Genomic DNA, 25,643 nt, shown 5'->3' with positions numbered 1-25,643 from the left:
ATATTAGCCTAGCTTAGTCAGTTGTACTCCTAGTTCAGTTACTAGCTTTCTAAATGTTTATGCATAATGTACATCATGTGTAGTATGTATTTCTTCTATACCATGCACTGATTGTATGTATATCATTGTTTACAGTTTCACCGCATCAATATACCACTACGTTTAATAAAGCATAGACTCAACCACAGTCTCCTTATTGGACTCCGGTATAGCGGTTTAGCTGCCTGTATAGCTACATATGAGCCTGCCTCATTTAGTGAGGACAGAACAATAATTTTATTTATATAGTAATAATTTTATTTATATATATAATTTTATTTTATTATGTTTATGTAGTAAAATCAAATACAAATGTGAAATTTACTGCCTGTTTAGCCTCATGGGGTAGACCAATTAAAACACGTGAACATGTATCTGCAGCATAGGTGATAACTTGCTGATTGGTGGGTGTCCTATCGTTGAGACCAGCACTGATTGTCAGCGCAGCAAATTTTTATCCCTGCTACAAAATGATGCGGCAGGTCAGACGACCAACTACAGCTCCATTCATTCTCAATAGGGCTGCCAAAAAAAGATGAACACAGCACTCCATATCCCCATAGGGAATGAATGGAGCAGTGGTTGAGTATGCACAATTCCGCTTCATATTAATGGGAATAAAAGTTTATCGTTCTGTTGATTGATGCGGGTCCCATTGCTCAGATTCCCATTGAATCAATAAGTTGTCACCTGTTCAATGGATAGTTACTTTTAAAAAAAATTCCTCATGAAAGTCATTTATGCTTTCAGTAGACTTGATTTTCCATTATGGATCACGGTCTTGCTGTATTAAACAAGTATGCTTCAGGTTCTTAGGACAGATTGCATGTATTTTCAATAACACTCAGAAAAAAATAGATCCACCATGCTGACAGTCTGTTTTTTTTACTGTGAAATTTTGCATTTGGGCCATATCAGACATGTGGGGGAGTTTTTTTATGTTGTTCACACAGTTCCACAGTAGTTTATAGGACCATAGAATATTAAAAAAAAAACTGAGAGATCATCTGGTGTTTTTTTCTGCAGTTATTAACTTTGATTAAGGGTGCTCTGTCACCAGAAACGCGTTGATACTGTTTTTATTTCTGTTGTTGCTGATGTTTTTATCCTCCACATATATTATTGAAGTGAATAAAGGAACGACACGGTTTTTTCACTATTTCGTTGAGCTGGATTTTCCTTTTTTCTTTGATCCCTCCACGCCCTGACACAGCGGTTCCGTGCTCCGAATATTCAGAGATGTCAACTATGGTGAGCTGGACTTTGCTTTGTTTAGTTATTAACTTTACACATGAGTAGTATGGCTGATGTTTATTATTAGGACTTTGATATTGATGGCCCATGCTAATTATGGGATATCAATAACAAAATGATGGTGGAGTTGGACTATGCCGAAGTGTAGAAGCGATCATCAGATCACATTGTTATATCCCTTATTAGAACAAAAAAAGATTAAATACTATTTTAAAAAGTTTATTAAAATCAACATGGTGAAGAAAATAGGTAACACTCCTGTAATTAAGTGGTTAAAAGGGTTGTCTAGTGACTAGATATGACTGGAGAATCGTGACAGAGTGCAATGCGCAAACTGCCACTATTCCTTGAGCCAGTGGGCGGTCATGTGACTGCATGTATGTGATTTGCATACTAGTGGCCACCTGCCAACTAGACTCCGGCACTTCTCCCAGTTCTTTCTTTTGAGAGAATATGGGTGAGACTAGTCTGCTTGTGACTGCATGTACACAAATCACATACATGTGGTCACGTGACCATCCACTCACATGGACATACAGGGAAATCATTGCATATTGTCCTAATGTGTCAGTCTGCAATCACAAAGACTGCAGACTTTTCATCTGAAACTGGACAAGTAACAAAATCCCAGGAGGAGAAACGCATCAGGACATGGGTTTATACATATGTGGATGTTTAAGAGTCTGCACGAGGTAAGTATGGTTTACTACACTTTGTCCTTGGACTGTATTATTTATTCAATAACCAAGTAATCCACCTAGATTACTTTTCATAGGGGCATCATTCTCCCGCTGATTTGATGTGCTATTCCTGGGAGTGAGCATGGTTCACTGTTCAATGCTCAAGTATTAGACTTCTCTAATCTGGGATTTTGTTACTTATTGATTTGTCCATCTGGTATTTATCAGGGGTATTACTGTTCCCCATATACATATTTTTTCTCTTTGACATATTTCCAGGACTTAGGTTCACTACCTGTGCTGCACTTTATTTTTAGATTAAGTGTGTAACAGGGTTTACAGGGCTATCCATCGCAGAGCGGGGCTCCATACCGTATACATTTAGGGTGCCCAACTCCAAGGACAGGTATGTGTGAATTAGGGCAGAGGTGTCAAACTGCATTCCTCGAGGGCCGCCAACAGGTCATGTTTTCAGGATTTCCTTGTATTGCACAGGTGATAATTTAATCACCTGCCCAGAATGATTCCAGCACCTTGTGGAATGCTAAGGGAATCCTGAAAACATGACCTGTTGGCGGCCCTTGAGGAATGCAGTTTGACACCTCTGAATTAGGGTATTATAAGCGATACCGTATATACTCGAGTATAAGCCGAGGCACCTACTTTTGCATGGAAAACTGGGTAAGCTTATTCACGCGAGTATAAGCCGGGTATGCATTGTCCCCCTCATCCATGTCCTGCTATGCATGGCTCCCCCCGTCCTGTCCTGGTATGTGGCTCCTCCTGTTGTATGCATGGCTCCCCCAGTCCAGCATTGCACAGCTCCCCCGGTACTGCATTGGTCAGCTTCCCTGGTCCACATGGCTCTGCTCCCCCGTCCCGCATGGCTCTGCTCCCCCGTCCCGCATGGCTCTGCTCCCCCGTCCCGCATGGCTCAGCTTCCCCTGTGCCATGGTTGTATGCATGGCTCACATTGCCCCGCCCCCTCCCCGTCATGCTCACCCTCCTCGCGTCTGCACCTCCGTTGTCCCGGCGCCAGCGGCTTGCCTCTTCTGTGCTGAGTGGTCATGTGGTACCCCTCATTAAGGTAATGAATACGCGCTCCACGCCTATGGGAGCGGAGACGCATCCATATTCATTACCTTAATGAGCGGTACCACGTGACCGCTCAGCACAGGAGAGGAGAGCTGCTGGCGCCTGGATAACGGAGATGCAGGGATGGAGATGCAGCGACGGAGGGTGGGTATGATCTCTTCTGTTAGCTGGCGGCTGCAGCTGTTACTGTGCCACAGCTGCTGACTCCTGCCGCTGCTTGGTTAAAAAAAGTAACCATTACTGACTACCACATTTTTTGCTCTTGATTTCTTTTAGTGTTTTTTAAAGCCAGAAATTTGCCATTTGAAATGACTTTGGTTTTGTGCCATGTCTGTGATCTGCTTTTTTTTCCACAAAATTAAACAACTGAATGAACATCCTCCAAGGCCGGTGATTCCATAATTTTTGCCAGGGGTTGTAGTAGATCACACCTAACGTGTGACTGTGGTAAGTGCGAGGAAATAAATCACTCGGAGGTAGAGGTCAATGTGAAAAGAATATTACATCAACATATATTTGTGTGATAATACTTCTGCTGTGATGTTAGCAGTGACATTAAAGGATTTCCATGAGGTAAATGAAAGCAGATTTGCTGGCAAAAAAGTCAGGGTCATCTCACAACCTACCTTCATTTCTCATGGCGGTGACATAATTAAACCATTCCTTTACACTAGCTACTCCGTGCGGTGGATTTTCATGGCGCCTTCGTGTGATTTTAGTGATTGTTGCCATAGGGCTCTCCAGTGCACCACAGGGCTTTGTGACCATTGTGTTGTGTCCTAGGTGAAAATCGAGGGTCTGTACAATGTAAGTCGAGTGATCACTTGAGCCTTAAAAAATAAAAATTCATAAAAAAAACAATTAATTTAGCACTTACAAAAGAGCCAGCCTTGTGCATTTACTCTTAAATTAGGAAAGCAACAATACCCTTTTTTATTGCAACTACAATCACTGAAGGCAAGCATAAGACTGCATATTCCCTTCCAACCATACTATGGATATATGGCTACCCCCACCCACCAATAAGCATACACAGCCTTTACAATAAAGAAAATCACTACTTATGGTGAACATTTGCTTATGAGCAAGTAATGTAAATATATACATAAGTACCTTCTTCCCAAATTTTTTGTGCTTCTGTCCAAAAGGCAATATTTGGCTCTTCTAAATGAAACAATGCCCACGATTTTGAACGGAAATTAGGCCCATGGAAACATGCTAATGTCATATGATTGCCATGTAGGCTCATTGAGCCACCTAACTGGACAGTATCTTCTGGTAGTGGATTCTCAAACAAGGATATGTGGCATCCAGATATTATCTTCAATACTCCTGGCCAGTGACGATGGTGAGCGGCATCCAGCACTGAAAGACAAAGTTGCACAAATAGTATACTTTGTGTCTATTTGGGTGTGATAATATTTAAAGGGTCATTCCTAAAATCACAATGTGGTCTCACAAAACCGCTCGCAAATATCTATTCAGTTATCCAATATGGCTCATTTTTAAATCTGCTCTGTTTTGCACTTTTTTGCCCTCCAAAGGATGACACATTGGCAGTTGCCATTGGATTGGTCCTGCTGCAGTTCCACTGCTCTTGGTTGATAACTAGGCAGTGCAGAGCTGAGACTCAAGCAGGGCTGAGCTGAGTTTAATACCTGTAGTAGAGAGACCAGTGATGTGAAACAGCAAATGCTCTGTTGATGCATATGGCTGAAGATAATCCTCTGTCATATGCATCATCAGATCATATGCAGTTTCACATCAGTGATCTGTTTGCCACAAGCATCCAACTCAGGTTAGCCCTGTTTGTCTGAGCTCTCCACTGCCTACAGTCACATATACTTCTGTAGATGGCATAAGATAAAATAAGGCTACCAGAGTTGTGTATATGGCTATATAGTGCACAGAAAAACAGAGCAAATTCTACATTTAGATTAGCTTGATGACAAGTCAAACATATGATAAACTGTCATTTTTTTTACAGGAGTAAGTTCACTAAACTGCCCCAATGAATTATATAACAAGTAAAAAAAATAGTGTACTTGGTGTACCAAAAAACAGCCCTGAGGGTGTTTTACTGCAATGCTTAGTGGTAGACAACAGACAGGGCTCTCTCACTGCAGTATTGCCCAGTAATCGAATGTACCAGGATGGCTGAAAATTGTGTCAGGATAAAAAAAGTACACACGTGCATATACACCTCAAAATGATGGAATAAAATAATTCCAAAGTGAATAGGCCTTTACAATTTAACTCTTTGGTTAAAGGAAAGGTGTCACGATTCATGCTGCCGAAACCATGAAGAAATATACCTGGCTTCAATCTTCAAGTAAATTGTTTGCCTACCGTGACCCCCCAAAATAACCCATGTTATATGTCTGTTTATACATTTTTTTCTAGTGGAGAAGTGCTCCAATAGCTCTTGTTAGTTAGGCTGAGCATACACAGTTACATTACTGTCAGTCTACAGTACAGCGAATCTGGGCACGTGCAGTCTGCCTGTTCTAACTGAACTGTGTGAGCATGTGCAGTGTGTACAGCACAGTGTGTGTGTGTGTGTGTGTGTCCCTGAGCTGAAGAGCCTCATTTTCATTAGTGCCGCCCGATTGTATGACAGCAGGAGTTGAGCTAGAACAGAAGACCGAAGTTCCACACTTTGTATTTGCGGCACTCAACTTTGTAACATCAGCAGTTCCGTAAAAGAGGAAGAATGAAGCTTCAAACATTGCATAGCTGCTGTTACGTTACAGAAGAGGCTGGGCGAGACTGAACATATGAAATCGCCTGTGATACAAGGCCGGAGCCTGGTGGAAATTCAAGGCGTTCTGATACATACAGTTCTAAATCAGTGGTCAGATGCAAGACCTCCCACTTTACTTAATGTTGTGAAGAATGGGGGAAACTGGGCAAGAAAAGTGACAATGCAGTCATGTACATTTATCTATGCACAGTATTGGAACGTTAAGTAGGTACTGTGGTTAAAAATACCCCAAACATTACATTTTTTAATGTATCATAAAGCTTTCTTTCCTTATATGCAAATTATTGCATAGGTAGTGACTATATAATAATATGTGTACACATGAAACAAATAACAGACATTCTACACATTTACTAATGTAACAAAGCACAGAGAGGGGCAGCTCCTACATTGTTCCCGTGAGTTCTTTTCCACGTTGGTCACAACAGCCTTGGGTGGGAGGTATGGAACAGGCCCCCAAGTGGATAGAGCTCGCTTGCTTGTGTCAAACTGCTGAGTAAAAAATTCTTGCAACTTCATTCCAATTTTAATAAGGTCTGGAGTGGTTGACCGTGATATCATCACCTGAAAAATGTCCCACTGCAGGTCTCCGTGGATAAATATTACACTAAGGAAGAAAAATGAGTTAGAAAAACAACGGAAGCAATTGTGTCACAGAGTGTACGCAGAACACACGTGTGTATACCTTTTGTCAGATATGCTCGTGTCCATTGGGGTGTATAGGTTAACGTTCCACTCATCCTGTAACTTTAGGTCTGCATTACTGAAGATTCCCATGAGGATACTGGAACCCATGTAATCAACACGAGCTTCCGTGGAGCCCATCGTGATCTGGATTTTATGACTGGGCTGTTGATTTGGATGTTCCGAAATGTGAGCTATAACATAACAATTAACCATATTATTGTTAACACTTTAAATGAAATGTGTAAAGTAACCTCCATTATGTTTGTGAGCAACAAGCATTTAAGCATTCATTACAATGTGTAGTCTAAAGGAGTTGTTCCAACTTACAACCACAGGATAAATGAAAACTTGCTGGTCGCTGGTGATAACTTGGGACAAATCCCTTTAAGTCATCCCTCACATTTTGTTTTCTTAAACCTCAGATATCTGATGACATGATGTTGTAACAATGTGACAATACAGTTTTAAGGAGGATCTGTCATCTGGCAGCACATTGAAAGAACAGGTCTGCAGTAAAACTATTATAGATTGGGCCAATAGAGCCTCCAAGGAATACAGGGGATTCATACTAGTAGATATGAGTCTGCTCTTCTCAAAAGGGAGGTACTCCCATTGCCATACCCACCAGAGACTTGCAGTAACTGCATGTGTACAAAGTAGCCATCAGTCTCTGGTGAAGGGAAAAGCAAATTCAAGTAACAAATCCAATAAAATGCATCATGTAATAAATTAGATATAAAAATGCAGCAAACTTCTACGTCCATGTACAGCAAAATGGAGCTACATTAAAAAATGAAACCAAAATAGTTTGTTGGCCAACTTACCAACCATTTCCAAGGTATTAACATCTATTGTGCCACCAACAACTCCCCCTCTGGAGTCCAGCTGAGATCTTCCCAGGCCTACAGACATGCTGATTTCCCGGTCTCTGTTACTTCCTACAGACAGACGGCCCTGGCTTTTCAGTCCACTTGTGGTCCATCTGAAGGCAATGCAATTTGTTACAGGAGCTATATTTTCCCTCTTCTTCAAGGTGTTTATATGCATACATTCCATGTACTAAGTGCTCCTGTGTTCTCTATAAGAGGGCCACTGCCAGACTCATCTGATGGTGACATATTTCCCAAAAAACAAAACGATCGGCTGTTGGAAATCCACCCAGCCAGACCCTTCTCTAGCATTATGGTCAGGGGACAATTGGGACGTTCCCATACACATTGGACTATTGGTTAATCCTGCAGATAGCAGGACCGGGCAACTTTAGTTTATGGACCTTGAAATCACTGAAGAGTATCAGCCGTTATAATTTTAAATAATTAATTAATAGAACAAATATAAATAAGAAACTTTGTAGTATATCTAGTTAGAGAAATCAGGTTTTTCTCCTGAACTGATTATTCATTTGCATCATGAATTTAGAGTAAGAGATCAGTCTAGGTGGAGAAAGAAGCAGATTTCTCTGATAAAATAGATTACAAAGTTTCTTATTTTCATGTGTTTTATTAATTTATTAAATAAAATTATAACAACCGTTACTCTTTAACATTTCCCAAAAAACTAACACGCAATACTAAAGACTAGCGATGAGCAAATTTGTCCGGGTCCCTCCTTATTCGGCAAGCTATAACGCTTACCGAATAAACTGCAGAGGGAACCCGGCGTCCTGGATCGCTCCGGCTGATCAACTCTTCGGCGCCACAGCTGCATGTGTTGCGGCTGTTTCACTCACAATATATGCATGGAAAGCCCAACAAACAGGTTATCCATGCATGTGTTGTGACACAGCTGTGACACATGCAGCTGCAGTGCCGGGCAGCTGATCAGCCGACGTGCTCCAGGTATCCGGGTTCCCTCTGCAGTTTATTCGGTAAGCGCCATAGCTTGCTGAATAAAAGGGAACCCGAACAGATTCGCTCATCTCTACTCAAGACTCATTTTGATATCACTGCTGGAACCTTTTTATTGAGAAGCCATCAAGAAAAGATGACAGCATGGCTAAACATACTTCAAGTGCCCTAAAGATTCATTAACAATGTTTTGTGAATAGGACTAGCCAAACTCTGACCTGATGTAGTAAGGGAAACAAGTGTCCACAAAGGGGTCTGGCAGATGTATATTTCCCCTTCCAAAATAATATTAAAAATAACATTCACCCTAAAATCAAACATTTTATTCTGTTAGCAACCCTTCATCTTGTGTTATTTGATAATGTTGATAATGACAGATGTTTTACCTCCTTAATCATCATATTAAAAAAGAACTGTACTAATATCCAATGTTACAAAAAAGTTATCATTTTATCTATTATTATAAGCACTCATCAGAAAGAAATATGGCGTCCCATATTTCTAAATACGTACAAGGTAGAAATGTGGACCAAGAAGGGAGCCAATTCCAATGTAAAATATGGGGTCACACACCTATTCAAAGGGAATTCTGTTCCTGGGTTGTGTAGAGCAGAGGTGTCAAACTGCATTCCTCGAGGGCCGCAAACAGGTCATGTTTTCAGGATTTCCTTAAAATTCCACAAGGTGCTGGAATCATTCTGTGCAGGTGATTAAATTATCACCTGTGCAATACAAGGAAATCCTGAAAACATGACCTGTTTGCGGCCCTCGAGGAATGCAGTTTGACACCTCTGGTGTAGAGGATACTGTGGTCCAACAGCAATAAACCAACTTACAGGGGTGTTCAGGTTTGAAAGTTATCCCCTATCCAAGTGAAATCCAAGGGGACAACTTTCCGATGGGGGCATCCACCAGCGATCCCGAGAATTGGGGCTCTAAGGAGTCCTGGATGCGTGGAGAGGAGGTCAATTGCTCTGTCTATCTATTGACTCTAATGGGAGCGCTAAAGATCAGGTGACAGCAGCATTTGTCAATCTCCAGGATTTCCATGAAAAATAAATGGAGTAGTAGTGTGCATGACTGACCACCGGTGTGGGATTGTTGGGGGCCATGCTGGTCAGACTCTCAACCATCAGAAAATTATCCTCCATCCCATTGATATGGAATAACTTTCAAAGATGAAAACACTCCTTCAAATCAAATGTTCTCAACTTACGTTGTATTTCCCATTACATTGCTCATGTTCATTTGAACATTCAACTGCTTCAGATTGATAGCAAAAACAACGAGCGTCTCCCATGGGGAGCCCTGCTGGCTGGATGGCTTACTGGACTTGCTAAATGCGGGAGTGGAAGTCTTCGTGACAGAATCTAAATGAGAGAAAAGTGGAGACAGAGTTTTTACTGTTGCACATTGGAGAAGGTTCACACGGAAATTGAGATAATAAAAAGACATAAAACAAAGCAGACCGAAATAAAGAAATAACATTAATCTCCTCACATGTAGTCTTGATAACCACATAAAAAACACTGGCTTCACCAAGTACGCTTTGTCTTAATTTAATAGTGTAACAAAAATTGTGCAGTCTGGTTATGAGCGTCATGGCTGGACAGGGCGGGCTCAGCGCAAATATTATCATTGTGGCGGGGAGCTCTGCGCAATCTCATTATTTCATGTTAGTACTGTAATAAACATTGCTCTGTGTTATAGGAGGTCATATGCCCTTTGTAGCTTTATATCAAATTACCTAGATATGTAAAATGCCCATTTTATTTTACTGAACATTAAGGCCGGGCAGCCCCCAGACAATGCCTACATTTCTACTGCATGCTTGAGTATACATTATTGAGGTGCCACAGATCTCGTGAAACCATAATCTCGGATGATGTCTGTGCAGTGAAAATTGTGTATAGTTAAAGGCTGTGTACACCATGACACAGCTTTTTTAATTGTTTGCTTGCTTACTAAATAGAAAATTAAGCAACTTTTTAAATAGCAATCATTAAAATGTTCTATTATTTAGCGACTGCAGTGTCGATAAGTCTCTTATCTAGCGGAGTTCTTTTCCAAATCGTACAAATCCTTAAGATTCCTGATGTCTCTCATTTCTCTCAGTGTTTGGATTCACACGTACAAGTTTTGCAGTCCAAGTACGCACTGTGATAGACAGACCGGCTTATATATGCCTATGAGGCTGTTAATTTCAGGTCAGGAGACCCCCGGCCAGACCATGCATCGCAGACCATACTCAGACCGCAAAACAAGATTGTGTGAATCTGGTTTTACAGATAGCAGCAGGGAGGGGGTTCTATACAAATCTAAAAAGGGGATATACAGGAAATTATCTTGCACCCCAAGGACGGAAGAGAAAACAGGCCATAGAAAAGGAGCAAAAACACACGGAGGCAATAAGTGCAGGATAAAAACTGCTGATATATGAGCTAAAGACGACAGCAGCACCCTGGATCCAAACAGACCTCACACCCAGCCTATATTGCAGGGAGGACAATCCCACAAGAGAAATATCTGAAACTTGGATCAGGCTGCAAACTGCATGTCAGGGGGGTCTGAAAATGAATGCAGGAATAATGGCTGCAGACAGAAACAAAGGGCAATTTTATTAACCCCTTAGTGATAGAGCCAATTTTGTACTTAATGACCAAGCCACTTTTTAAAATTCTGACCACTGTCACTTTATGAGATTATAGCTCTGATTCTGAGACTGTTTTTTCGTGACATAATGTAATTCATGTTAGTGGTAAAATTTCTTCGATATGATTTGCATTTATTTATGAAAAAAAAAAACGGAAATTTGGCAAAAATGTTGAAAATTTTCAAACTTTTTATTTTTGTGCCCTTAAATTAGAGAGTCATATTGCACAAACTAGTTAATAAATAACATTTCACACATGTAAAATTGGCTGGAATCAATGGCAGGAGCCATGTCGCGTTTGGAGACCCCCTGATGTACCTAAACAGTGGAAACCCCCCAATTGTAACTCTAACCCCAACACGCCTCTAACCATAACCACAACCCTAACCCCAACACCACAACCCTATCCCCAACACTACAACCCTATCCCCAACACCACAACCCTATCCCCAACACCACACCCCTAACCCCAACACCATAACCCTATCCCCAACACAACCCTAGCCCAACCCTAACTCTAATGGAAAAAAATACATTTTTTTTATTTTATTATTTTTACCAAACTAAGGGGGTGAGATAAAGGGTGGTTTTATTTACTATTTTTTTATTTTGATCACTGTGATAGGGTCTATTCACAGTAATCAAAATGAACAAATAGGAAAAATCTCGGCAGGCGCACTGCACATCTGCCCACCATTTACTTCCCGGAAGAAGATGCCGAGGGCCTGGGAACAGAGCCGGATGGACTGTGGGATGCTGGAGGTACTGGGGACCCCATTTCTCTCTCCTCTGGTATGCTAGATCATATCAAAGGAGAGAGAAATAAATGGGAAATCAGACTTTTTTTTTCGGTTGCCGTTATTTGGTGAATAATGGTGATCGCAACACTGGGGATAGTAAAAACCGACTCGAATAATTGTTTTTCTGATGCTGGGGGGCGCTCTCCACTTATTTCTCAGCGCAGTTAAACATTAAACATGTAATATATTAAACACAGACATGTAAGTTTTTATAAGTGTATATTACAATTTAGTATTGTACAAGATTAGATGCATAACTTGAAGCTCTTGGACCCAAAGGTAAAATCTGTAATAAAGCTTCTCTTATAGAATACATACCCCTGCGTGGCACTGAGGAGTCAGACACACTTCTAGATCTAGTCACAGCTGGAGATTTTAAGGAGGCAGGAGACATGCTGGTGTTTGGTGTGTGCTCATTAAACACATTGGGTGACTGTGCCATGTGACTGAATGATGCCGACTGGCTGGGCTGCTCCCAAGTTCTACAGTAGGCTTTGCGAGAAGATTCAGGAGAAAGATGCTGATTTACTCCCTCAACAGAATCAGGCGTTCCAGGTCCAGAAGCTGGGAAAAAGACACATTGGTTACTGGATCAAAAAATCTATCAACTAATATAGCATGAAATCAATCTTTCCATATCAGTAGGAGTCAAAAACCACACTGCCCAATCTATTTGTTAGGTCACTCAATTGGTACCTGCACCCAGGCTGAGCTTATAATGGTTCCAGTAAATATGGAAAACAGTTTAAGGATCCAGCGTCTAGTAAAGTAATAAAATTCTATATTCAAATATTAAAAATCCATGGGGATAAAGCAGGGAACAGGAAAACACATGGCGAAGCGTTTCGAATGCAATCGCCATGTGTTTGATTGCGTTCGAAACGCATCGCAATGTGTTTTCCTGTTCCCTGCTTTATCCCCATGGATTTTTAATATTTGAATAAAAACAGGATTTTTATTACTTTACCTGGAGCTGGAATCTTCAGCCTTGTCACAGCGTTATTCCCTGCACGCTGCACTGCATGACATGATGAGCTGGCTATCTCTCCAACTGTTTCAGTAAATGTGCTCAGAGCAGCACATTTAACTTACTTGGTAAATTGATGGTTTGGTCACCAAGGAAAAGACGTCTTGCAATGCTCCTTCTGTACCATGCCCTTGGAAATGCCAAAATTTCACTGAGACGGCGCATGTCATACTTGAATGAAGCAGAGCCTATATCACAGACAGCTATAGGAAGAAAAAAATGATAAGCTTTCAAGGTTCAACCTGAGAAAATACTACCCAATGACTACTACATTCATATCAATCACAGCGCTAGGCCACACTGCATTTTCTTCCATCAATCTAAATATTTCTATGTTTTAGTGTTCTCTTATTCTTTACTAATAGCTTCAGAAAAATAAATCTCAATACCGGAGATGTTTATTAAGGTGGTGTCCATTTTACTTGATGCTTTATTAGGTGACAAATTTTCAAAGAAAGATGTTCCTCCTGAGCGCCTCATTCTAGACAAGCTGACTTTGACAAACTCCAGATTGATACTGAGGGAGTCTTTACGGCCAGTTACTGACGAAGGCTCTTCATCAACGTGTCCTACAAATAAGACATTTGGTTTAAATTAATTACAGTTAAAATAAAAACACTAATTGAAAGGTTTTCCTTTTGATTTGGAAAGCCCTTTATTTTCTATAGGAGATTCAGTCCCACTCCTGGACATTACAGCAAAGGGATATAATCTTTGATGGAACTTAAAGGGAACCCATCAGCAGGATTGTGCACAGTAAGCTACAGACACTGTTAGGTCGACACTGTTATACTGATTAAAATAACTGGGTTGCTGACAGGTTCACTTTAGCAGTTTGATCCCTCTGCAGGACCACAGGAAAAAAAGGAAGCATTACTAAAACTGATGAATGGTCTATGTAACACACAGATGCACAGGGTCCTCAAGAGTGAGAGACACCCATTGTAGGCGCTCTCCACTGACTAATACATTAGTGTTATGAACAGAAGACATCAATATATGAGGCCACTTGAAACCTGCATGCTAAAAGGATTAAAGAAGGGAATCAGTCAGTATGACAACCCGTCTAAGCTGTCTATATTGCCACACAGGTCATAGGAAGCTGAATAAAATGACACCTTGATATCTGCAATCCGATGTCTTATTCCAGAGAAATCCATGCGTTCCTTATGTAAATGAGCTGTTCCAGGCTATGGGCCAGACACTGATCTGCATGAGAATCTGCCGTCATTTTACACAAATAGGGAGTTACCAGTGTGATGTGTAATGGCCGCTCTCTGCTCTCCTGGTCTCACTGCAGAGCTGTGTGTGATTATAACTGACACTTCCGCAGATTCCTCTCTGCTTCATCTTCCAGCTCACAGGCAGACAGGGCTGTAATATTATTACATTGCAGCAGAGCTGTGGTAGCTACAGCTGCTAACGTGTGATTGTTGTGAGACAAAGTTTAGTTCTACTGTCCTGTGTTAGTTACATGTCTCACACTGGTAACATCATGCAAAATAAGCTCTGGAGGCAAATTCTCATACAGATCAGTTTTCGCCCTATAGCTTGTAAAGCTCATTTACAAATAAGAAAAACATGGATTTCTCTGGACTAAGACATCAGATGACAGATATCAAAGTATCAATTTATTCAGCTTCCTATGACATACATGCCTATTTATACAGCTTTTAAGGGTTGATCCTACTGACAGATTCTCTTTAAGGGCTACTTGGGATATCATTGTATACACAGGGAAATTATGTAACTATAGAACTTGCATACTGGTCATACCTAAGCCACTGGGTCCTGGAGCAAGACCAGAAACTGCAGATTTCTGCTTGCCAGCTCCATAAGGATGAAACACGTATAGAGAAAAATCAGACATGCATGCTGTGAAGCTCAGCCCTGACGAGTTGCTGCTTGTACTGGTAAGATCTGATTGGCTGCTGCTGTGCCGTGTTCTTCCCAGAGGGCTTCCCAGCCCGGGGGACGGTCCTGTAAATTTGTAAATTAGAATATCATGAAAATCTATTTTGGAAGGAAAAAACTATTGCAAAACTAAATGTATATAAGGTATACCATTGCGTACCTGCTGTTCCTAGTTTGTTCAGGGACAGTTTTGATCCACTCGGCATTGAGAGATTACCAATGCTGGAATCTGAAGGATGTGTTACTCCTTGTGTTTCTAGTTCACTTCGATTTGAGGAGAACACAAGGTCTAATGATGGAAGCTTCAGCATGCATTCAACACGTGAGACTGGTAGGCAGCTAAACTTAATCTGGGAGGGCTGAAGAAGAGAAAATAAGAATGACAAATGTCATGTCACTAAGATAAGCCATAAGATTCTGAACTCCCGGACCCCCACTGATCCCTAAAACAACTTTGTATATGCTGCATTAAAGTCGTTTTCTGTTTTGTTTTTTTGTTACATTATGTCTGTAAGTTACATTGAGGAACATTACTTACTAATGCACTGTCTCTAACAGCGCTGACTCTATAAGCGGGTCTAGCATGTAGTCCCACGACCATGCTCCCGATCTAAGACGTCTACTTATGTGAAGTCTCCTAAACTGGACAAGTAAATATATCCATCTCCCTGTAGTACTAAATATCACACATCACATGCGCCTCGTCTCCACTGGTCTCTGCTCATGCCATTTACTCGCTGGTTCTGCCAAGGTCCCGGCTTAAAATCCTAGACAGCAGCTAAGGCTGCTTTCACACATCAGTTTTTTACTGTCGAACTCAATCTGGCGATTTTTCAAAAAACTGATCCGTTGCATCAGTTTTTCACAATTTCCGACGAATCCGTTTTTTTCAAAATTCGCCAGATTGAGCCTGACGACAAAAAAATGATGTGTGAAAGCAGCCTAATGCAGAACCAGTACATAAAAGAACATCTGAGAAATCTCTCAGTAGCAGATCTATGTTATTTGAGGCAATGTCTGTGATGAAAATCCTTCACATTGGAAATCCCATGCACAGCCAGCCCTGACAGCATCAAAACAAAGGTGCAAAGCAGAGCTTTACTAGATAATGAAAGTATATATATAAAAAAGTCTACTTCTACTGTAGGGTGGCCATTTAGACACAGAGTAATTATTTTACATTTTTAGAAATTAATATAATCTTTATTTTTTATATAGAGCTAACATATTCCGCAGCGCTTTACAGGTTGCACACATTGGGGTCGCTGTCCTCATTGGGGCTCACAATCTAAATTGGCTAAATTAGCTAAATATAGCTAATGTTGTAGAAAAAAATGTTAACATTTCTATTTAGAGATTTTTTTTATGGTAATAAAAAAACAAGATCATAAGAAAAAAAATGTTCTTAGCATGTTAAAGAAGTTGTCCACTACTATAACCTTTTTTTTTTTTTTTTCATAAATCTTGCTATTATGGGCCACTGAAAACATCTACTGTGTTTATTTTAGCAACATTACCTTTTATCATGCTGTAGCAGCACATTTTAGTGCTGGATTCAGCTCTCATGGGGTTAATCGACAACTTCCTTTCTCCTGAGTCATTGTGCTCTAATACTACAAGTTCCATGATGCATTGCACTGCTACTAAGCCTGAACCTACCACACCCACTCCAAAACACACCCCAACCCCTCCCTCCTCTCCCCCCTCTAGCTTCAAAAAGATTTGTGATGTCATTTCTGTCCGACCTCCTCTTTTACATTTGTCCAACCCACACTCCATTACAGATAGATAGAGGGAAAGATAGATAGATAGATAGATAGATAGATAGATAGATAGATAGATAGAGGGAAAGATAGATAGATAGATAGATAGATAGATAGATAGATAGATAGATAGATAGATAGATAGATAGATAGATAGATACAGATATATCTATATATCTATGTCTATTTCCATAGATATGTCCATATCCATGTTTCTAAACCCCTTCACCCCCTGGAGCTTTTTTGTTTTCGTTTATCGCTCCCCTTCTTTCCAGAGCCATAATTTTTCCGTCAGTATGGCCATGTGAGGGCTTATCTTTTGCAGAACAAGTTCTACTTTTGAACGACACCATTGGTTTTACCATGTCGTGTAGCAGAAAATGTGAAAAAAATTAAAAGTGCAATGAAATGGCAAAAAAAGTGCAATCCCACGCTTGTTTTTTGCTTGGCTTTTTGGCTAGGTTCACTAAATGCTAAGGCTGTGTGCACACGTTGCGGATCTGATTGCAGATCCGCAGCGTTTTTTGCTGCACTGAATTGCATCAAATCCACAGTGTAGTGCACAACCAATGTAAGTCTATGGGAGCCGCAGACTTGTTGTGCACATGCTGCGGAAAAAGCCGCACCGAAACCGCACCAAGAACTGCATCAAGACCGCACCAAAAACTGTATCAAAACCGCACCAAAACTGCGAAACTGCACCAGGTTTTGATGCAGTTTTTGGTGCAGTTTTGATGCAGTTTTTATGCTTTTTTGGGTGCAGTTTATGCGCGGTTTTAATGCCGTTTTTGGAAATAAGTAAATAAACGGAAAATGTGCATGATTTGAATGGAAACATGCATGAAAAAACGGATTCCAAGGCCGGATTCATCATTTCACAGCTCAGTTTCATACTTTTTTTGCCGGATCCGTCGCTGTGCGTTTTTTCGCCGGACAGAAAAAACGTTCCTCTGTATGTGTTTTCCATCCGGCGGAAACAGCTTTTTTGACGGATCCGGCAAAAAACGGATGAAACTCTATGAGAAAAAGACGGATCCGTCGGAAAAAAATGGATCCGTTTTTTTCAAAACTCGCCGGATTGTGCCTCACGGCAAAAACCTGATGTGTGAAAGCAGCCAAATATATGGATAGATACATCTATGTATCTATAGATATATCTATAGATAAATATATCTATAGATAGATATATCCATAGATATATAATAGAAAGGCCGATGTTTCTAAGGCTACTTTCACACTTGCGTTTTTCGCAATCCGTCTTTTTGGGAAAAAAAGGGATCCTGCAAATGTGCTCGCAGGATGCGTTTTTTACCCATAGACGTGTATTAGTGAAGGATCGCGACGGATGGCCACACGTCGCGTCCATCGTGCAACGGATGCGTCGTGTTTTGGCGGACCGTTGGCACATCCGTCTCGTCTGCCATTTTCTACCGCGCATGCGCGGCCAAAACTCCGCCCCCTCCTCCCCGGACTTCAGAATGGGCAGCGGATGCGTTGAAAAACTGCATCCGCTGCACACGACGTGCACAAATTTCACAACGTGCGTCGGTACGTCGGCCCAACGCATAGCGATGGACCCGTGCCGACGCAAGTGTGAAACAGGGCTTAATGAGCATTTAATTTAATAAAAAACTGAAAAAAATGGCGTGGGCTCCCGCGCAATTTTCTGCGCCAGAGGGGGAAAGCCGACGGCCGAGGCCAATATTTGTAGCCTACTATGAATATCAGCCCGCAGCTGTCTGCGTAGCCTTTACTGGCTATTAAAATAGAGGGACCCCCCCAAAAAATGACGTGGGGTCCCCCTATATTTTATAGCCAGAAAGGCTACGCAGACAGCTGCGGGCTGATATTAATAGCCTAGAGAGGGGCCATGGATATTGGTCCCCCCCCCCCCCCGGCTACAAATACCAGTCCGCAGCCACCCCAGAAATGGCGCATCTGTAAGTCTACGTTCACATTAGCGTTCGTCGCCGCATGCGTCATGCGCCCCTATATTTAACATGGGGGCGCATGGACATGCATTGTGCTGCGTTTTGCGACGCATGGGTTTTTTTGGCCGCAAGCGTTGGGCGCAGAGGACGCAGCAAGTTGCATTTTTTTTGCGTCCAACTTTCGGCCAAAAAGGACGCATGCATCGTTTTAGCGTGCGTTTTGTTGCGTTTTTGTGTGCGTTGCGTCTCCGACGCTGCGGCGCACAACGCAAATGTGAACGTAGCCTTAGATGCGCCAATTCCGGCACTGAGGCTGGTTTCACACTTGCGTTTTTGGACGCTGCGTTTTAGCGCTAAAAAACGCATGCGGTTTTTTCCTATACTTAACATTAAAAACGCATGCGTTTTTTCACATGCGTTTTGACGCGTTTTCGGCAACGCATGCGTTTTTGAACGCGCGCGTTTGTTTGCGTTAAAAACGCATGTGTTTTTATAGAAAAAAAACAGAAAAAACACTGAAAAACCACCCACCACCATCAGGGTGATAAAGGGATCCAAACCCTAACCCTACCCCTATAACCTCACCCCTAACCGTGTAATGAACATTTTATGACATAGTGCCACGATATGTAAGTGCCACGTATGTAAGTGCCACGTATGTAAGTGCCACGTATGTAAGTGACACGTATGTAAGTGTCACGTATATAAGTGCCACGTATGTAAGTGTCACGTATGTAAGTGCCACATATGTAAGTGCCACGTATGTAAGTGCCACGTATGTAAGTGCCACGAGCCACGTATTTAAGTGCCACGTATGTAAGTGCCACGTATGCAAGTGCCACGTATGTAAGTGCCACATATGTAAGTGCCATGTGCCACGTATTTAAGTGCCACGTATGTAAGTGCTATGTGCCACGTATTTAAGTGCCACGTATGCAAGTGCCACGTATGTAAGTGCCACGTAAGTGCCACGTGCCACGTATGTAAGTGTCACGTATGTAAGTGCCACGTATATAAGTGCCACGTATGCAAGTGCCACATATGTAAGTGCCACGTATTTAAGGACAATGGCTCCTGCAGTGCATCACTGAGGTTACTATAGTTCACTGGTCTCACTTTATGGCAAAAAGCTGCGTGGGAACTTTCTCATACAGCATGCCATAAAGTGAGACTAGGGACTATTTTCTCACAGGGGCGTAGGAATACATTGTGGGGAATACATTGTGGAAGGATACCTTCCTCCCCTCATTGTCTTCCTGGAGCCCCTGGAGAGTGGTTGCATCAGCAGATGCTCCTGTTCTCCACGGGAGATCGTCATGGGACACTCGTTTTAATTGGATTTCTGCGGATCAGGGAGTATATTGGTTGTTTATTATTTTAATATTTTTTATGACACTGGCTTCGGGGATCAAAGTGACAAGTGATGGTGAGTATGTAATCTATGTTATATGTACTGTATGTCTGTATGTATGTACTGTATGTCTGTATGTATGTATGCGCATGTCGTCGCATGCCATCGCATGGCGCATGGCGTCGCATGGCGCATGGCGTCGCATGGCGCATGTCGTTACATGGCGCATGTCGTCGTATGCCGTCGCATGGCGCATGCAGTCGCATGGCGCATGTCGTCGCATGGCGCATGCCGTCACGTGGCGCATGTCGTCGCATGGCGCATGTCGTCACATGGGGCATGTCGTCGCATGCCGTCGCATGGCGCATGTCGTCGCATGGTGCATGTCGTCGCATGGCGCATGTCGTCACATGGCGCATGTCGTATGCCGTCATATGGCGCATGCAGTCGCATGGCGCATGCCGTCGCATGGCGTCACGTGGCGCATGTCGTTGCATGGCGCATGTCGTCACATGTCGCATGCCGTCGCATGGCGCATGCAGTCGCATGTCGTCGCATGGCGCATGCCGTCGCATGCATCATGTCGTCGCATGGTGCATGCAGCATGTCGTCGCATGCAGCATGTTGCATGTCGTCGCATGGCGCATGTCGGCGCATGTTCTGTATGTGTGTATGTACTGTATATGTGTGGGTTTTTTTTTTTTTTTTACATTCAACACATTAGCCGGATGATGGGACTACTACTGTCCCATCATTGGCTAATGTGTCACTTACTGTCACTGTAGCAGACAGAGCCCGATGGGACTTGTAGTCCCATCGGACAATGCCTGCACACAGAGACACACACACACACACACACACACACCAAAGACCACCCCACCCCCCGCAGCAGACCCAGCACATACCGGCAGCAGAGCCCCAGCGCCGGCCCCCACCCCCACCCCCACCCCCACATGCCGGCGCAGAGCCCCGGCGCCGTACCTACATACCGGCGCTGGCACGCAGAGCCCCGGCGCCGTACTTACATACCGGCGCTGGCACGCAGAGCCCCGACGCCGTACCTACATACTGGCGCTGGCACGTAGAGCCCCGGCGCCGTACCTACATACCGGCGCTGGCACGCAGAGCACCGGCGCCGGCACGTACATAAAGACCTCAGCGCCCGCACCTTCATCATCACTGCCTAGCCCCGCCGCCCCCAGCACAGCCCCGCAGGCAGCCACCAGCCCCGCCCACAGCCCAGTCACTCTTGATGAGTGACTGCTCTGACTGTGCGGCTGGGACACACCTGCTGCTGACGTCACGTCAATTTCCAGAGCCTGGAAATTGACGTGACGTCGGCGGAAATAAGCGGTGGCTGCAGCCTGGGGGTCACGTGACCCGGACTCAGCCGCCGCTACAGCGCCGCTCACAGGCAAAAACGGCAACAAAAGGTATTTGCACAATTCATCAGGGGCCCCGGGGGGATACATTGGGGGGTTAATTGAAAGTAGTGGACAACCCCTTTAACTATTAAACTCTTGGCTTTTTTATATAAAACATGATAAAGACCTGTCAAAAATCTGAAAAAAAAAATAAAATCCCTACATAAAATATAAAAATTGTAAAACATACCTGAACTCTAACATAGACAACCACATCAACAGGAAACGATGAGTAGGCGGATGTTGAAGATGACACCAATGAAGTTGTTGATTCCTCTAGTGGATCCTGGAGGTCAAACTGCCCAATATCTTCATCCTGGGTGCTTACTGCTGTTAGCAAAAACATGCGTGTTTGTTACAGTATTTCTACATACAGATATCATAGGAAAATATGTTGGGGTAGGAAACACTAGAGCAAATCAATGTGAATGGGACATCTGTGTGGGGCTCTCCATTGTGAGGGCAATGGTATTGTCTATGCTATAAGTATTTTCTTACCAAAGAAAAATACAATTACCACAAGCTTCCAAAACATACTGTATGATCAGGACACCAGGCTACCTGTATAGTTTCTTTCAATGGGTGTGATTGGTATAGTTTCCAAAGCTTTCTCTAAAAAGTCAAGCAGATTTGGACTGATGACCATTTCTTCAGGTAGAGACTGTAAGGCGACCCAGGCATATAACTTTGCTGTTTTCACTCCACCACTTCCCTTTCCTTTAGCTGCAAAGTAAAAATATATTACTAATGCTGAAGCCACTAATCTAATATATAATTGCCTAGAATACTACTTCCTGCAATTTGTGCCAACTTCCGTGGCTTTGTCCGGAGCTAATGTCCGGAGCTAATGTCCGGAGATAATGTCCGGAGCTAATGTCCGGAGCTAATGTCCGGAGCTAATGTCCGGAGATAAGTGACGTCACCAGTGTCCTACACCCAGGCAGAGCACAGGGGCCCCAGGCAGCATATGGGGCCCCAGGCAGAGCACAGTGGCCCCAGGCAGAGCACAGGGGCCCCAGGCAGCATATGGGGCCCCAGGCAGAGCACAGTGGTCCCAGGCAGAGCACAGGGGCCCCAGGCAGCCTATGGGGCCCCAGGCAGAGCACAGTGGCCCCAGGCAGAGCACAGGGGCCCCAGGCAGCATATGGGGCCCCAGGCAGAGCACAGGGGCCCCAGGCAGCATATGGGGCCCCAGGCAGAGCACAGTGGCCCCAGGCAGAGCACAGGGGCCCCAGGCAGAACATGGGGCCCCAGGCAGAGCACAGGGGCCCCAGGCAGCATATGGGGCCCCAGGCAGAGCACAGGGGCCCCAGGCAGAGCACAGGGGCCCCAGGCAGAGCATATGGGGCCCCAGGCAGAGCACAGGGGCCCCAGGCAGCATATGGGGCCCCAGGCAGAGCACAGTGGCCCCAGGCAGAGCACAGGGGCCCCAGGCAGAACATGGGGCCCCAGGCAGAACATGGGGCCCCAGGCAGAGCACAGGGGCCCCAGGCAGAGCACAGGGGCCCCAGGCAGCATATGGGGCCCCAGGCAGAGCACAGGGGCCCCAGGCAGCATATGGGGCCCCAGGCAGAGCACAGGGGCCCCAGGCAGCATATGGGGCCCCAGGCAGAGCACAGTGGCCCCAGGCAGAGCACAGGGGCCCCAGGCAGCATATGGGGCCCCAGGCAGAGCACAGTGGTCCCAGGCAGAGCACAGGGGCCCCAGGCAGCTTATGGGGCCCCAGGCAGAGCACAGTGGCCCCAGGCAGAACATGGGGCCCCAGGCAGAGCACAGTGGCCCCAGGCAGAGCACAGGGGCCCCAGGCAGAGCACAGGGGCCCCAGGCAGCATATGGGGCCCCAGGCAGAGCACAGGGGCCCCAGGCAGCATATGGGGCCCCAGGCAGAGCACAGTGGCCCCAGGCAGAGCACACACCAAATCGGAGGCCGAGGGGCCCCGCCAACCAAATCGGAGGCCGAGGAGCCCCGCCCACCAAAGCGGAGGCTGAGGGGCCCGGCCCCGCCCACCAAATCGGAGGCCGAGGGTCCCCGCCCACCAAATCGGAGGCCGAGGGTCCCCGCCCACCAAATCGGAGGCCGAGGGTCCCCGCCCACCAAATCGGAGGCCGAGGGTCCCCGCCCACCAAATCGGAGGCCGAGGGGCCCCGCCCACCAAATCGGAGGCCGAGGGTCCCCGCCCACCAAATCGGAGGCCGGGGGTCCCCGCCCTCCAAATCGGAGGCCGAGGGGCCCCGCCCACCATATCGGAGGCCGAGGGGCCCCGCCCACCAAATCGGAGGCAGAGGGTCCCCGCCCACCAAATCGGAGGCCGAGGGTCCCCGCCCACCAAATCGGAGGCCGAGGGTCCACACCATCCAAATCGGAGGCCGAGGGGCCCCGCCCACCAAATCGGAGGCCGACGGGCCCCACCCACCAAAGCGGAGGCCGAGGGTCCCCGCCCACCAAATTGGAGGCCGAGGGTCCCCGCCCACCAAATCGGAGGCCGAGGGTCCCCGCCCACCAAATTGGAGGCCGAGGGGCCCCACCAACCAAATCGGAGGCCGAGGAGCCCCGCCCACCAAATCGAAGGTCGAGGGGCCCCGCCCACGAAAGCGGAGGCCGAGGGTCCCCGCACACCAAATCGGAGGCAGAGGGACCCCGCCCACCACATCGGAGGCCGAGGGGCCCCGCCCACCAAAGCGGAGGCCGAGGGTCCCCGACCACCAAATCGGAGGCCGAGGGTCCCTGCCCACCAAATCGGAGGCCGAGGGTCCCCACCCACCAAATCGGAGGCCGAGGGTCCCCGCCCACCAAATCGGAGGCCGAGAGTCCCCGCCCACCAAATCGGAGGCCGAGGGGCCCCGCCAACCAAATTGGAGGCCGAGGGGCTTCGCCAACCAAATCGGAGGCCGAGGAGCCCCGCCCACCAAATCGAAGGCCGAGCGGCCCCGCCCACCAAAGCGGAGGCCGAGGGGCCTGGCCCCGCCCACCACATCGGAGGCCGAGGGTCCCCGCCCACCAAATCGGAGGCCGAGGGTCCCCGCCCACCAAATCGGAGGCCGAGGGTCCCCGCCCACCAAATCGGAGGCCGAGGGTCCCCGCCCACCAAATCGGAGGCCGAGGGTCCCCGCCCACCAAATCGGAGGCCGAGGGTCCCCGCCCACCAAATCGGAGGCCGAGGGGCCCCGCCAACCAAATCGGAGGCCGAGGGGCCCCGCCCACCAAATCGGAGGCCGAGGGGCCCCGCCCACCAAATCGGAGGCCGAGGGGCCCCGCCCACCAAATCGGAGGCCGAGGGTCCCCGCCCACCAAATCGGAGGCCGAGGGTCCCCGCCCACCAAATCGGAGGCCGAGGGTCCCCGCCCACCAAATCGGAGGCCGAGGGGCCCCGCCAACCAAATTGGAGGCCGAGGGGCCCCGCCAACCAAATCGGAGGCCGAGGGGCCCCGCCAACCAAATCGGAGGATAAGGGGCCCCGCCCACCAAATCGGAGGCCGAGGGGCCCCACCAACCAAATCGGAGGCCGAGGAGCCCCGCCCACCAAATCGAAGGCCGAGCGGCCCCGCCCACCAAAGCGGAGGCAGAGGGACCCCGCCCACCAAATCGGAGGCCGTGGGGCCCCGCCAACCAAATCGGAGGCCGAGGGTCCCCGCCCACCAAATTATTCTTACATTTGAATAAATAAAGTATATATGGATTCTAGACTCCCGATTCTTTAGAATCGGGCTGCCATCTAGTTTAACATAACATGGTAAACTTTAATATTTAGCTTGCCCAACCTGACCCTTATTCTCCAGCGAAAAGGGCAGGACCAAGAACCAACTCCCCTGAGAGACATTCTGGGGGAGATTTATTAAAACTCGGGTAGCACTATCTTTTCCCTTCACAAGGGTTATGACATTTAACATCAGAGGGCATGTCCTGAAATCAAATAGAGCTTAATTTTAATACTTAAAGGGGTATTCCCATCTCCAAGATCTTATCCCAATATGTAGTAGGTGTAATAATAATATTAACAAATACCTCCAATTATTAATGTAGCATGGTTTTTCTGATTTGCTATGTCTCCTTCTTCTTGTGCAGGTATTGTAGGACCTTAGGTATCCAAGGTTACGACCACTGATATAGTGACATTTAGTTAGCTAGTTGCTAGTGGTCGTAACCATGGATACCTAAGGTCCTGCAATGCCTGAACATGAGCAATGAGACATAGAAAATCAGAAAAACTATACTACATCTCTAATCAGAGGTATTTGCTAATATTATTATTACACCTGCTACATATTGGGATAGCATCTTGGAGATGGAAATACCGCCTTAAGCCTTTTTAGTAAAACCTGGCACAATTCAGTGAAACCTCCTATATTCATGCAGTTGTAATGATCCTCTTTAAATGTATAAGGCTTAAAATATTCCAAAATCATGAAAGTAATA

The 25,643-nt window shown here is 45.5% G+C and overlaps 1 protein-coding gene across 17 annotated transcripts in view; it reads right to left on the bottom strand.

The window, feature by feature from the left end:
• Positions 1-25,643, bottom strand: part of BLTP1 (bridge-like lipid transfer protein family member 1) — a 322,576-nt gene that overhangs the window by 10,685 nt on the left and 286,248 nt on the right. For 16 of the 17 annotated variants that reach the window (XM_077279045.1, XM_077279052.1, XM_077279046.1 and 13 more), the window contains 13 exons: positions 21,791-21,952; positions 21,420-21,559; positions 14,921-15,119; positions 14,623-14,826; positions 13,236-13,415; positions 12,912-13,049; positions 12,138-12,383; positions 9,583-9,736; positions 7,344-7,501; positions 6,518-6,710; positions 6,222-6,439; positions 4,182-4,433; positions 3,695-3,898 (listed from right to left, as the gene is read on the bottom strand). In XM_077279045.1, the coding sequence (XP_077135160.1) occupies positions 3,695-3,898; positions 4,182-4,433; positions 6,222-6,439; positions 6,518-6,710; positions 7,344-7,501; positions 9,583-9,736; positions 12,138-12,383; positions 12,912-13,049; positions 13,236-13,415; positions 14,623-14,826; positions 14,921-15,119; positions 21,420-21,559; positions 21,791-21,952 (2,448 nt within the window). The remainder of the gene's footprint in view (positions 1-3,694; positions 3,899-4,181; positions 4,434-6,221; positions 6,440-6,517; positions 6,711-7,343; positions 7,502-9,582; positions 9,737-12,137; positions 12,384-12,911; positions 13,050-13,235; positions 13,416-14,622; positions 14,827-14,920; positions 15,120-21,419; positions 21,560-21,790; positions 21,953-25,643) is intronic. The other variant, XM_077279047.1, reaches the window with a different exon arrangement.

The sequence above is a fragment of the Ranitomeya variabilis genome, chromosome 1 (genome assembly GCF_051348905.1).
Source record: "Ranitomeya variabilis isolate aRanVar5 chromosome 1, aRanVar5.hap1, whole genome shotgun sequence".
Taxonomy (NCBI): Eukaryota; Metazoa; Chordata; class Amphibia; order Anura; family Dendrobatidae; genus Ranitomeya; species Ranitomeya variabilis.
The sequence above is the reverse complement of the archived record's forward strand: the minus strand, read 5'-3'. Positions and strand labels throughout refer to the sequence as shown.